We start from the raw sequence: 16074 nt of genomic DNA on the forward strand, positions 1-16074 counted from the left end.
GAGAATATTTCTGTTTTAATTGGAAAAACTAAGAAAACCACAACACAAGATTTAACAAACATCTGTGTATCAGAAGCATTCAGTATAATTAACTGCAATTCTTCAACTGTGTTCCTGTGCAAGTAAACCTAGATTTCAGTGCAGGGGGTACACCTCATCCCTCCCAAAGTCTCCCAAACCTGTAACTATGTAAATGATGTCAGTGACATTAGAGGTCTGCAAAATTGTTCTGTTTGCAAATGATTATGAAGTTTTTAACAGAGACAAATGAACTTCAAATATACAGATAACAGCATGGAGTTTGATGTACAAAAACAAGCCCTCCAAAAGTAAACTGCTATATTTTTCAAAGGTATACTAATCAAAACAATGGCAATTATGAATGTATTTGTTTATGTTCTCAGGCTGATCAATGAAAACCAATAGAGACTATATGGCATACGTTTTGAATCTATCTGAATGAAATTTTGGGGCAAGTATATTATCTTCTGTACAGGAGACAAAGAAAATCAAGTTGGTTTTTTTTTTTCATACTTTGGGAGGCAAAATCTTTGAGAAAGTTTTTGCTTCTCCTATGCTGCTAAATAGGACTTTCCTTGCAACAAGAACAACTAGAATGGTTAAAGATATTAGACAGAAAAAGAAGGTAATAGTTAAGTGACTTCAAGGTTCATAAAGAGTGTGAAAAATTTTCTATAAAACTTGATGTATTGAAAAAGATTTATGACTGGTCTAGATGGTGATCATTTACTCTCCATTTCTAAGACAGTTAAGAAGCAAGACAAATCTCTGTGAGAAATACTCTAGTTACATATGAATCTCTTGAAGTTATTTTCAGTGGGCCCTTCATTCAAACATTTGTCTTCAAATGTTTTTACACTGTCTCTCCACAAAGGGTCAACTACTACCGTGCTTCTTTGCAAGCACCAGGGCTAGGCTGGCAGGCAGACAGTCATGCAGAGAAAACAAATGTCTCTGAAATATCACCTTACTCTCTTTGGTGCAAGACCGCTCTATTTCAGATTGCAACAGTTAAGGACTCTGGCTCCATAATGAAGCAGGGATCAAGTTGAATGCCTCCACATGTTTTGCAGTGGAGGCTGCCCCTTTTATTTTTTGTGGCAGCTGTTCATGCATCTCTGGCTACCTATTCCTTCACTTTTGTGGTAGTCTTCCTAATTTCTATGTAGCTTGTTACTAGTCTTCATGAGGTTGAATTTCTTGAAGAAATCTGTGGTTCAAATACTATCTTGTTCTTTACTATGAAACCAGATTTGGTTTATTCTTTATTTCCATTGTTTTAAAATGTCTATTACAGTACCTGCAGAGAAATGCGAGAATGTCTCCAAGGACATTCAAATGCCATTATCAGTGTGAGAACATGATGGCTGTGCTATCATCATGATTTCTTTTTCCAAATCTATTTGCATTAATATGGAGGGAAAGTTCTGAAATTTCATAGTGTAGCCTTTAACATTTTTTGTGGGACCCATACAACAGCAATTTTGGGTTTATGTCTCTGTAGGAAGATCATGCTAAAGCCTTTCTCTTCCTCAGTCCCACTGGAATGCAAAGCCATGAAAGTATTTCATGTTGAGGACCAAATGCGGCAAAGGTTTTAGAGCCTGGCAGCAGTTTTGGAAGACAGGCTAGGCAGCAACAGTGAGCTTCCCTGTCTAACTTGTTTGGGATACTCTGGCATCCAGCAGCCCTCAGAATGTCAAAGATCGGTCTGACTTGACCACTGCAAAACAAAAACTTCGTAATAAGATCAATACCCTGCATTCCCAAATTTGCTGGTGCAGAACCAACACATCACCCATAACTTTGCAAGAATTTTATACCTGCTTCCCATTTCCTGCATATAGCATTTTGTACATCACCATTTCTCAGAAAGAATGAAGTGTTACATTTCTTCATGTACAAGATGCCTCTTTTTTCAAATCTAGTAAGTAGGCTGCCAAGTTTTTTATTCTCTAGATATATCTTCATTATGCAGAGCATAAAGCAGTACTTATATTTCTCTAAATTACCTGCTATTATCATACCCTGCCTCAAATAATTTTCTCATTTACTCCATCAGTGAAGTTATCGGCAGATCATAATCAGTTATTGTATCTTTCCCCTTATACTTGGTTTATTGTCATAAGAACAAGCGTACAGAAAATGAGTCTCCCTCTATCATCCTCTCTTCCAACACCAGCAAACAGTACAGTGAAAAAAAGAAAAAGGACAGCATGTGGATACAAAACACAAATTTTCCTTTAGAAGTCTTTCCCTTATCATAACTATCACTCAAACAGGCTGGCTTATATTAACCTGGAGCTGCTTTCTGCAGTTATGAAAACTTAAAAAAAGAAAAAATAGAAAATATAAATTTCACGCAGCATCTAATACATACGTCAAGCTTCTACTCCAAGTTATATAATTGCTCTGAATTTACTTATTTGCCATCCAGGACAAATTTCAAATAGAAATATTCTAAGTTCCAATTCTTTCTTGTAATCATCTGAATGTTTCAACATTCTATGACTCCATTCTCATACAGCTTTGGCCAAAATTAAACCAAATCACTTTCAATTCAAAGTGTTTATCCCAAGATATCTAACCTCAACGTTCAGAGGTTCAAAGGATTTAACAAAACATCCCTCTCTGTTGTCACTCTGAAGCTGCTATTCTAAAAATGTATACACAGATACCTGGAGCAGACACTGCAGGTGCAGGTAAAAATGACATAGCACACACCTCTCTTTTATTTTATTTCATTTTAAAATAAGAACTCTCCCATTTATTTTTCTTTAACAAGTACTGAAGACAAGAATCACATACAACTTCCAATAACAAATTTGATTATTGCAACATGAGAATTTTTCACTTTTGCTTTAAAGTATTCCTTATGGAATGAGTAAAACCATCCAATTGTGTAAGATAGTTACCTTCATTTTGTCATCCTTTTCTATTAAGGGGAGGAAATATCTATTAATGTTGCAATGACCAATGACCTTTATATACTTTAAAGGGAGCTATCCTGAGAAAGCCAAATTAAATAAGCACTCTTCCAATTCATGATCTCATTAAAATGTTTGCTGGCAACAATAGTCAGAGCTGGATCTGATACCAATACCACAGTCCCAAAAGAAAAAAACATCCTGGGGCACCTGCTTTTCCTTTAGACAATGTCAGATCTTAGAGCTAACCCAGTTACTGTGTAGCTATAAAGATTCCTGTATTAGTCCAAGTTGTAAACGATTTCTTATTTTACATACTATATATCAATACATGTCACTATTATTATTAACAAGAAAAACACTGTTTTCCAAATTTTTCATCAAATTTAAAAGCCTTCCTAATAGGAAAAAGGAAAAATCGAAGTACACAGTCAAATTAATCAGATCATAGCAATATTACATTCAAACAGATATTAGGGTTTATTATCCACACACTTACTTGTGACCCATTTCATGGGCAATTGTAAAAGCGAGATTCAGACCATTGTCCTCTGCAATTATACATTTTCGTTTTTCACTGCACATTCCACTCAGATATGCTATACCTAGGAAACACAACCACCACATTCAATTATTTTTTTTGTTATTACTTACAGTATGTATTATGGTATTATTGACCACATACAGGTCTGAAACCTTATTTTGGTCAGAGCCATCCAAAGATATTAACAGATATCTGACAAAGGTTTACTTACTTGTAAGCCAGAACAACTGATTTTAGCACAAAATTGGATAAGAGATATCAAAACTAGAAGAATTCATAGGAGACTGCATCCTGACAAACACATTCACTGTAGATACTATAATGACTCTACTATACAATACTCAAGTTTTCAAACAATAGAAGCCTGAATGGTAGGCTTTTTAGTTCAAGTTCAACTTCTAAACAGTAGAATGTCTGTAATTGCAAAAGCATGAGGAATATGCAGCTTAATTGGGGTAATGGTATTTTTTTTCAGATCACAAATACATTCTGATGACATTGTCGTCACTTGTTTGAAATTATGGAGTAAGCAATCAAAATGCTTTTTTAAGTGGCCTTCTTCCCAGGAACATCCTTTCAACGGAATGATGCCCTCTGGATCAACATGTTTGCTGGATGTTTGCATATAAAGGTCAAGTTTGAAAAGTTTGACAGTGTTTGAAATTTAGTCATAATTAGCATTTTAAGTTAACAAGATAAAAGTAATTCCTCTTACAATCCAAGTATTTGTCAGCCTGTGAGCACCACGCCTCACCCACAACACTAAATTCAAATAGTAACCCCATCACTGTCCTGGCAGTGTAGTGCTCAACAGAGCTGGCTGAAAGTTTTTGGCCACAGAACTTAGGTGACAAAAAATGTTATTCAGGACTGAATAAAACAATCATAAATTAGATTTGAATAAGGCAGAATATTTTAACTTTTACTGTCTCTTTCCAAAGGTAGAAAAAATGGAATAATGGTAAAAGTAATTTGGGATATAAGAAAAGGCGAAACATGTTCAAATCAAAAAACCTGAATTCCTTCAAATGACATCTCATGCTAAATATAATTATCATTTATATTAACTCTATTGAAAATACGAGAAGTAAGAAATGCTCTGAAATGCTATTTTTTATTTTGAATCTTATGTTCCAGTGGTCAAAATAAAAAGAAAAATATTTCTAAAACCATTTTCTGCCTTGTAGTTCCACAATTATATGCATTTTCTTTCAAGTTTTGATGACCAAGCTGAAAAAGATAGAGCTGCTTTGAATACTGTAGTTCTAAGAAGTAGAACTGGTAACAATACCAGAAGAAGCAGACATCAGGGCCCTGCCTTCAGCCAACACTAATGAACTTACCAAGTGTGAAAACAAAATAGAAAAATTACTCTTGCATAAACAAAATCCAGTGCTGTATTTGTGGGCATTCTTATTACTATAACGCAAAATGTTCAGAATTACCTTCCTTCATGTGCTGGGTTTGGCTAGGATAGAGTCAATTTTCCTCACAGTAAATGGTAAGGGTCTCCCTCTCACACTGCCCCACCAGCGAGTAGGCTGGGGGTGTACAGAGAGTTGGGAGGGGACAGAGTAGGGACAGCTGACCCAAACTGACCAGAAGGATATTTCATAATGTATGATGTCATGTTCAGCAATAAAACTAGGGGAGAGATTGGTGTGGAGGCCCCTGCTTGGGGACTGGATGGGCATTGGTCAGTTGGTGATAAGAAACTGGTTTCATTTGCATCACTTGTCTGTCTTGGGTTTTATTTCTCCCTGTTTGTTATTTTCCTTTTAATTACATCATCATCATCATCATCATCATCATCATCATCATCATCATCATCATCATCATCATCATCATCATCATCATTATTATTATTTGTTATTATTCATTGTTATTATTATTACTATTATTATTCATTGTTGTCATGATTTTTATTAATATTAGTAGTAGTAGCAGTAGTAATATTATTTTATTTTCACTAGTAAACTGTTTTTATCTCAACCCACATGTTTTCTCACTTTTACCTTTCTGATTCTCTCCCCCCATTCCACTGGGGAGGGAGGGAGAGAGTGGCTGTGTGGTACTTTGTTGTCAGCTGGGGCTAAACCACACTTACTGATGGTGGCTATTCTCAGATAAAGCTTATTTGCTGGGATCTACAGAAAGAGAATTCCCAAACCTTCCTCTGCCTGTTGATGCTGAGTACTAACTGAAGACTGTATGATGCTCTCTAGTTTTTGTAGGGAAAAGAAGTCTCCTAACATTCTTTTGGCCTCTAAAATGACAGGTTCAAGTACATTAGTAGTATCTTACCATACAACATACAACAGCACAAGTATTATCAGTTGGTGTCCGCTATCCTTCCTGCTCTCCAGTCTATTCCCAAAGAGCTATGCACACTGCAATTATCATACCTATTCTGCAGAAGAAGCAGTCAGCAGTAGTAGGCATTTTCAACAATACTTAATATATATCAACAATAATGTTTTTATACCTGTCATTCCTTAAAGCGAATTGATTATGTTTGACCTTTTTAAGTATAACACATAAAACATAAGATCTGCATTTCATTTAGATTAAATTAGACTTCTGATTCTAGAAATGTCCAAAAGCATCAAATACAATTAATGCTTTTTGATTTTTTCCCTATTAAACTCAAACTCATATGTGAAAGCCACATCCAACAGCAGCTACTGGATGTAAATCAGCCAACTACTAGCCATGAACTAGTTTCATGTCTTGTCCTTGGTTATTAATTTCACATGTAGAGAAAAAGAAACTGACTTTAGTAAGCAGCTGCTCTTGCTTAGTTTTTCTGTATTAGGTAAGAGAAGGAATTTCTTTAAATATATGCATGTTCACTGCAGCTTCCTGTGGCTTATTAACACAGCTGGAACTGCTCCAAGGTTAAATCCACAAGAAAAAAAAAAAAAAAAAACAAAACAAAACACTGAACAATTGCTCTCTTGTTATGATTCAGGTATTCCTCGTGAACCCCACAGTCTCAACACAGCTTCATATTAAAACACTTAGTATCTGAAAAGTGTCAGCTAGAAAGCCTCAGCTCACTGACAATTTAAGGAAGGACCCTCATACACCTATAAAGAAAGCTGTGTTTTGAAACAAAAAACCACTACATGAATACATGCAAATGTAAAATATTCAAATTACTTCACTGTAGGTAAGTATTTCTAAAGTTAATTCAGAAGAAAATACATCAAATATCAATTAAGAGAGTAAAGCTTTACTATTGTGCTCTAGAAGAACCACAAAAGGGACTACATTTTATCATCAAACATGTAAATATCCAAATGAAAAACAAGCTGCTTCAGAAAAGTAGAACTTTTGCCAAAGTCATAGCAGTGGTTTATTACTACTTACCATTACTGCTACCCACAGAGACAGGTATTTAATTCTAAATAGTATGATAAAATTTCTTTACATGTTTCCTGGTTTCTTAATGAACATCCTCATCAAATCATCAAACTATTTATTCTTTCAAAGTAGTCATGCATTCACAATTTTTCTGTTGAAATGCTGTGGTTTAGCTCACAGGGATGTTATACAAAACATATTACCAACGACAGTATCCAAACAAATTTGTTAGCTTTACCTACTCATTCATGGCCTGCTGCCCATAACATAAATCCACTACCTATATTAAAAGGCTACTGTCAGCATTGCCCACAGGAACAGAAACTCTACAGTAAAAAAAACAAAATCATATGAAGAAATATTCAGTCAAACATCCAGACATTGCTTCCTACAGTGACCATACAACATATAAGTATGACTTGAATATGTCTGCATTTGTAATACTGCATTCTAAAAGGCTAGAGAATGGTTATTATTTTTCCCTTTATAGTGATCCAATGAAATAGAGTTAATATTCTAAAAGCCTTAATCACACAAATAATATAGCACATTTGAATTTCTTTTTCTTTGAACTTCCTTGGTTTCACAATGCATTCAAACTTGGCTTGTCATGCCAGTAGCTACATGCTTATTCTGAATCCCTTCCCTCATACTTGCTCTAAAATCTACTTGCTAATTTTAGATGCTGTTAAAAGAGAAAGAACCTTCCACATACCACCAGCTTAACCCATTGGTATCACCTGGATATCACCTCTACACATTCCTGAGCTATTTCACAGCTCTTCTGTTTTGGAAACAGTAATGTCCTGACAACAGATATTTTTTTTTTCCTAGATTATAAGGCAGTAATGACCATAAAAAATACAGAACAAATTTCCTGTAACTTATTCTTTGATGAAGAGGGATAGCCAATCATCCACGTATCCTTTCTACTACTGATCAAAAGCAGTCTACCTGAATTTCCAGTCCATATGAAATCAAAATTCCATAAAACTCAAACATATATGTTCCATTTTCAACACTGGAAAACACAAGCTGAAATAACTGAAAAGAGCGTATGTTTGTATAGGAGAGTTCAGAAAAAAGATAAAAAGCATTTCAATTTTAAAGCATGTTTTAATGAAGGAGCATGTTATATTGTCAGGAATCTAGGGATAGTATGCTCTTTGTTGTGCTATGTATTAATCAGTAAAAATTGTCAAATTTGACCAAGATGAAAAGCAGTAAAGCAGAACAGATTCCCAGTGCCTACTGCATTCCTTGTCATCTAGATAATACAGTGAAGCACACTATTGCTATTGAATGCACATTAGATATAATTTCATGAATACTAAAACTGTTCATGAACTTCCTGAATGATAGATCTATTTTTATTAACTTAGTATACATACAACTGATATTACTTAAGCACATACTATGAATAAAAGTAGTATTTATGTATGGAATTTTCTTCTAAGGTTTCTATACCAAGCTTCATAAACAATAGGATAAACCAGTGATGAAATATAGGTAAGCCTGATGTAGATTGAAAACATGCAGAAAAAAAAACATGATGATTTGAATTACAAAGTTTGAAAAAAAAAATCTTTAGCCTTCAGAATGTAGCATGCAGCAATACACTCCTGATTACATGACCTTAGTTTGAACTATTGATGATGCACAAACCTAGCAAGTCACTTCAATAGATATATAATTTAGTGCCAAAGTACATCTGGCTTTTGATTCAAACATAAATATTTTAAATTTGATCTGGAAAATCAGCGGGCCTGCGAGTATAAATGATAGTACTTAACAGTACTTGATTACTAATCTAAGAATTTACTTTTTTAGCAGCCCAGATGTTTTTCTTAAGAAGGTGAAAAACCTTTCCACAGAGCTGACACTTAAAAGTCTAATTAGCACAAGCTTCTCTAAAGAGAGTCCCAGCCACTGACAATTTCCAGAGGAAAAAAAGAGTCTTATCAGTTGTCAGTGAATCAGCAGCCCTTAAACACAGAAGCAGTCAAACAACACAATTAAATGCAAACAGAAAAGCCTATAAATATTTTATTTATTTCTTTTTAAAGTGAGAGATATCAACAGTGATGATATCTATACCTATATGTGTATATACATACAAATGCACATACACATCGAGGCAAGACATTAGAAAAAATAATGGAATAAAATCAAATCAACTTTTGCTGCATTTTATGTAAACATAACTCAAATTTTATTCATCTGCTTTGTTAGTTTATGATTCATGTACATTTTAGAAAAACTATCGCTTCCAGAAAAATACATTATCTAATAAATATGTGATTTTATGTTTCAGAATAGACTATTAAGCTTACTCTTTTCTCTTTAAACAAACTGCTGTACTTTAATCCTTAGAGTGGGGGAAAAAAAGTCTAAAAATGGGGAGGGCATATCAATGTATGCCATAAACACATGAACAAGTTCTGGACCTATGACTGTACAGTTTTAGGTCCTTAGTTCTTACATGTTAAGAACAATCCACAGATTTCTAATACATAATTACACAGGTGGGATGTCAGAACTGCTGGAAGATAGTAATTTTTTCTAAAACACAGCCCACGTGGAAAACACTTCTCTCAAGATGAATACACAGATGAGACAGTAAGTGAATTTTCCCCACTGTCCATTCCTGGCCTTTGCTGACAACTGTTGTAGGGATCCCCAGATCTGAAGGCTACCTCCATACTGTTATCTTTTAACAGCCACTGAAGATTTATTCTCTGGATTACTGTATTCCTTCTTAAGCCTGCTTCAGAGTTTGGGCCCATAACGTATGATGGCAAATAGCTCCAGAGTACAATTTTGTACAACAGTACATTTTTCTCTTTTTATGAAGACTGCATAGAGGGTATTCTAACTCAAATATAAAACTCTATTCATCTACTCAAAGCCTTCTCTATCTTCCAATATCTCTGCCAGCTATTTCAGTGACAAACAGAAGCTCTAACACACTTAGTGACTCCTCAGGCAGAAGCCAGCCACACTTTTTTGGTATCTTACAGCCTTCTGCAATACCTTACCTTCTCTTGTTCTGCTACAGTCTTCCCGACAAAAGTGGTTGTAGTCAAAAGGTCAGGTGTACCACGGGATAATAAGACCAATAAGACAAATGTTATTATTTTTCTATGGTTCTCTATTCTTTCCTAGTCAGTCCTAATAGTCACTTTACTCAGCTGATCAGTGAGCTGACATTTACAGAGAACTGTCCACTATCATTCTCTGATCTCTTTCCTAAGTGGTAGCAAAACCCATGGTTTCACACATATAAGGTAAAGACTCATTTATTTTTTCTTAATGTACATTATTTTGTACTTGGCAATATTTAACTTCATCTGCTCTTTCACTGCCTTTTCAGTATTATGATGTTCATCTACAATTCGTCTTGTCATCTTTATACTGAACTATCCAGAATGCTTCAAACCATATGAAAGCATACTCAGGCCACAACTAGTCCAAACACTTTATGAAGTGTGGCAGCTCTGAACTCAAGGATACCTCCTTCTAACATAAAAGTTGACAGATAATTCCCATGTCTTGTTTTTTAACTTTTAAGCAACATATGAAAAAATTTTCTTAAAAAATTAAAGTAACAATACACTATAACATGGCCACTGAGTGCAGTCAGTATATTTTTTAAATCTTTTAATTGACTTTTTTTTTCATAAGACAACATCCCGAAGTAGAAAACTTGTCCATAATAATATACATGAAAAATAAAAGACAGATGTAAAAGAAAACTGCATACTGTAAAATTAAAAGAAAAAAGCCATAAATTGGGAAAGCGTCACAACTTCCTTTCCTTCACATTTGACTTTCATTTGCATGTGTAATCTACAAGCAGGAAAAAAACTTTGTTAGATTGTGTATAATTGATGTTGAGGAGGTTATAAGTCACTCTGTTCAGAATAAAATGCAAAAAATCATAGCATATGGAGTAACATGCAATAAAGATTTTCTTTGCTTCATATTTTCTCATACTATTAATATGAAAGAAAAATCAAACAATCTTTCTAAGCAATAACTAATTTTTCTTCTAAGAAATTGAACTAGTTTGATCCATTATACTCTAACATCCTCATGGTATGATATGCATGAGCAAATTTTCTAGATGTTTGTTTTACATGGCATAGAAAATTATTAATAATCTTGATCCACATTTATAAATTTAACTTTTGGAAAGCAGTAGAAAAGTCTATTTTTAGGATTTACACAATAAAGACTTTCAGTCCTTAAATTACATGGGTAAATTATAAGAGTGCCTCATGAAAGCTTCATGAAATTCTGCTATATACAGTCAAATAAGATGTGACTTTGAAAAAGAGACCCCTCACTTCTTTGGCAACAAAACTGAATGGGGCTTTCCAAAGTAAAGTGGAAGCTTGTTACTTAAAAAGCCAGAAGGAGGTTTCTAACTAAGTGCCAGACATTTCAGAACAGCTCTCACCAAACACATGCGTAAATAAATTCATCTTGAGGATATGCTTTTCACTGATGCATTGGACAGACATAACAGACACACAGTTTACTTTGAATGAGTATCACATGCCTCAGATTAAGGATTGTTGCCAATTTCCTACCATAAAACTGTTTCTGTACATTGACAAAATCCTTGATACTCTACAGACAAGATGGGGAGAAGATGACAGTGAACACTGTGGTATACCACAGGAAGTATTTTTAGCAGCTCAAACTTGCTTTCTGTGTTTTCCAGCTTGCCTACAATTACATTTTCTTTACAGCTAGGCAATGTGACAATGCTGGTTCGCAGTCTTTCAGACTGCATTTGTAGCTTTCTCTATCAAACCCTTCCCAGGATCAAATTTTTTCCTGGGGCAAAAATGAACAGGGAAAGCTATATGTGTGAACTAGACATTTCCAGTCTTTATGATCTCTAAGCATATGGTACATCTGATCTTGGGATTAGCTGTAGCAAAACAGGAATGAGAAACCACTCTTTACAAAATTTTTTATTATTGCCCAATGTTTTCTTATATATATATATATATGTGTATATATATATATATACACACACAGCATAAAGAAGACCACTAGGAAGAAACATCATTTAATTCATTATGCTAGATGTAAAAAAGCAGAACTTGAATTCTGCTTTTCTTTGATACAATGAACCCTAACCTAGAAGCAAAGGAAAGACTGCTATTAATGGTTCATCACAATGACTAGAAAATATATAAACCAACTCATTTTCCTTTTACTTAATTTACCTTTGTGACCAGATACATCACTACTCCAGATTAGCACCTACAGTTGTATAAAGTTTATAAGGTGGTACATGTGCACATGGTATGAATGCTGTGTCTATTCCTTTGACTGTCTCTACATCTTTGTGTACATATATATATCCTGCTCTTCCACTCTCTTGATTCTGACCTAGCCCATCTTTCCTTTCGTTTCTTTTCCACATCTGTTAAATAAACTTGTCTATTTAAAACAAAAACAAAACAAAACAAAACAAAACAAAACAAAACAAAACAAAACAAAACAAAACAAAACAAAACAAAAAACTTTACCTTTTTGTGTCTGGTCAATAAACCCCTAAAACAGAAGGGTCAGATAAGATGGACAAGGGTGATGTGCTTATGAAGCTGAGAGAAGAATGCAGGGAGTGACTGACCACAGCTGTTACAAAGAAAACCGAACTTATTTCAACAGAAAAGGGACTGGAGGGTTTGTTTTAGATAAACACCTGTATTAATTCAGTGGATTAACTGCTTGTGTAAATGTTTTTCCCTGAGTTAATCGAAACAGTGTGAATGGCTTCTTGAGTTAGCCAGCCCAGCAAGGGGTGAGTGCATATGTGGCTCAGCCCAACAGAGAGTATAGAAACAACAACTGACAAAATGAACTTTGAAGAGAGCAATGGGCTTGAGCTGACTTTAGCTCACATATTCCTTCCCAGCGCCTGGGGATGCCCAGCATTGTGACAGTAAGAATATAAAGGCTAGTAATGGAAACCAGATTTGTACTGCGATCCAACTGTCTATTGCAATGGCTATACTGTGTTTGCACTGTCATTCAGTACATTGCCATATCATTCTGCTAAATCAAAATTCCATGTAATATCAAATATCTTCAGGTAAGTAAATTTTGTTTTAAACATTAAACCCTCCTCATGTGGAATATCAAATAGATCCTGGTCAGATAGCACTGGATTCTGATATTCTTGCATTTCATTGCTCCCCACAGAAGATATTCTTTCGAATGATGGAAGCAAAAGTAATACTGATCTGTACAGCATCCAAAAGAATTAGCCTTTCCTAAAACACATTTTCCTCCCCTTTTTGCATCAAGTGCTGTTCAGTTGCTGGAAACTACCGTTGTGTCAGAGCATATGGTAGCTCTTGAACCTGTCAGGAAACAAGCAGGACCACTATGAATATCTGGGATATGAAGTAGAAAATTCTTGAAAAGAATTCTTGAAAGTAGAAAATTCTCTGTGAACTTCTTTGAAGAGAAAAATTATTCTACAGATGCTTTTAAAAATAAATGTTCCATTGTAAGACCGGGTAACAGGAAAATTATTATCAGGCCTACATATTTCCTTATAGAACATTTTTTGAGAAATACAACACCTGATATACGGGAACAAATATTTTAGATGATTAAACAGTCAGATGAATATTGGATGGCTCATACCTGGTATTTGTCCACTCAAAAATCTGCAAGGCATAGATTTACTGTGACAAGTATTTAAAAACAGTTATCTTTCACAGAAAGAGAGGAACAAGTTAATTTTCTAAACCAGTATTAATATTTTGTGCAAAACTTTTAAGAGGCTTGCAAACTGAGGCTTCTGCTACAATATGACTTCAAAAGAGAAAAGCAGGAATCACAGGCTTTAGACTGAATTAAAAGGGAGGTACCTTTGCCAAAAAGGCAAGTGAAATTTTAGGTTGCCAAGAATACCAGTGTAGTACAAGAAATTGCAATACTTGATAGCATTTAGAAACACCAACTGACCTCATTTTCTGAAGATGACCTTTTCTAATAATTTGTTACAGCTTTGCTATTGTATACTGTCTTGCCACTGCCAATTGTTTAAATTACTTTTTTTTTTTTTTCCTTTAACTGGAAGCACTATTTTAAACATACTTTTGTAAAAACAACATAAGGAAAGGTGTGGTTGATTTAAAAATATTTTAAATGTCTGGAATACCTTAAAAAGCCCCAACATCTTATGTTAAAGTATACTAAAAAAGAGCCTCATCATTTAATGTCAAGGGCCCTGGTCCATGGAAACAGGAAGTACAGTGCACAGAACAGCATGTTTATGAAAATGCTGATGTAAGGGTAGACTTCAGACGTCCAACGGGGCTACGTACAGTATAGGTACTTTAAAAGTTCCCCTAGTTTTCAAGATCAGTTTTGAGGCAGTCTCTATTTTCTAAATTAAATTTTTACATTACTTCTGTAACCTTACAAAAATTATTCTGAACTTAAAATTTGAGTATGTGTGTCATTTCAAGATTATGATGTTTTCTGTTATTTGTCAAAAAAAGCAGAAAATATTTATTGCACTCCTATTTTAATGCAAATGCTGTATTTTTAAAACCATCTCATGTCTCTTACTATACTTCTGAGAAAATCTGACTCTTTCTACATAAGAAATGTGATTAATAGATGTTCTGCAACATATGATGGTCTAATTAGTTGTCAGAACTGCTTTCACTGCTGTGAAATGTGAGTTCACTTTAAGATGGTTTAAAATAATAAAAGCCTACAACTCTGTAGACTTGGGTCAAAATATATTAGAATCACAGAGTAAAATATATACTAGAGGTAATTAAGAATTATGTCACTTCATACAAACAATGAAGATGTTCATCCATGTGTTTATCTCTCTTCTTGCCCTCCTGACACCTGGGTTTCAATTCTCTCATTCATAAAGTGTACAGCTGCTAAAGTTGCCCCCATGTTCTGTACATCTATGCACATTGTAATGCCTTTGAATTCACCTCATCTCATTCCAGCAAATAACTTTTTTTCTGATATGCTTCCAAGCCTTGTGCAATATCAACTCCCCTTACCGATTTGATTTACTCATAAAGTATCAGTGATGTTTTCCCTACTCTTACAAAGATTCCAGTCTTGATGCCCTATTAAGCTGATTTTCCTATATTTCTGGTGCCTTCTTCCCCTTGTCTTTGTACCATCATCTGTGCAACAAATCAATGCAAAATCACCATAAGACCATATCATTTTCACTCTAACACACCTTCTTTAGATCTATTTTTATTTCTACAGCAAAGTATGAGGAAAACAAGACTGTCTTGCTTTGTTTTGTAATATATTTTATTATACCCGTGCTATGGAAATGACACTGTGTGGTAGAAACATAAAACTGTTCCTTGGCAAACAGTGGTTCAGCACAGTAAAATATTTCCTCATTTTCTGCAATCTGGGTGATTCCTTGAAAATATTTCTTATATTTTTATGAGATAATAAAGCTAAAAGTGATACAAAAGTGATTATTTTACTGTTGTTGAGAGTCCACTTAAAGAAAATATTTTGGAATTTTTTTTCCTTTTTTTAAAGCATGGTGTAAACTGCATTCTCTTCCGTGTGAGACTAGGGGCAGATAAAGTTTTTGAAAAAGGTATTAGTCTGCTTTTTGTCTGTTTGTTTTTCAGAATAATCTATTACTCTATGGCCAAATTTTTAAGTTTGTGACCTCTAAGTTTTTTCTGTTTCACTAAGAGAGAGATGCAGTACAAGAAAATGACTGATCTTAGAACTGCTTATGGCAGACACTAGTAGCACACTTTCTAGGAAAAGTGAATTAAGTAGCTAACTGTTCTTTTATACAGAAAACACTGTCTAGACATGCATTGCAAGCTTAACTGCTATCTTTCTGACAATGAGAACAAAGGCAAAGCTACCTTGAAAAGTCTTCCATCATACCACTTTTCAGCTAAAAATATTTGATTTAAAATTACTACTGTTATCTCCAGGTACTAATTCTGTATTCCATCTTCATTAGTGTAACTAACCATATATTGTTTTATTGTTTCGTGCTGCAATAGCATATGTTATGAAAGTAGTTACGCTAAGAGTCAGCACTAACTGATCAGTGGCCCAACTTGTATCTACACCTGATGAGTTTCTTTAAGATCATATCTCAATGTTCGTGCAAACTGCTTCCAACTCACAGTCTTTGAGTTTGTTGGGATGGTCCTC

At 34.5% G+C, this 16074-nt stretch overlaps 1 protein-coding gene across 2 annotated transcripts in view; it reads right to left on the minus strand.

Moving 5' to 3' along the window:
- Window positions 1-16074, minus strand: part of ADAMTS19 (ADAM metallopeptidase with thrombospondin type 1 motif 19) — a 149045-nt gene that overhangs the window by 69656 nt on the left and 63315 nt on the right. For both annotated transcript variants that reach the window (XM_042788085.1, XM_033005592.2), the window contains exon 8: window positions 3448-3553. In XM_042788085.1, coding sequence (XP_042644019.1) covers window positions 3448-3553 — 106 coding nt within the window. The remainder of the gene's footprint in view (window positions 1-3447; window positions 3554-16074) is intronic.

This window comes from Tyto alba, unplaced genomic scaffold (assembly GCF_018691265.1).
Source record: "Tyto alba isolate M040663 unplaced genomic scaffold, T.alba_DEE_v4.0 Super-Scaffold_13, whole genome shotgun sequence".
Lineage (NCBI taxonomy): Eukaryota > Metazoa > Chordata > Aves > Strigiformes > Tytonidae > Tyto > Tyto alba.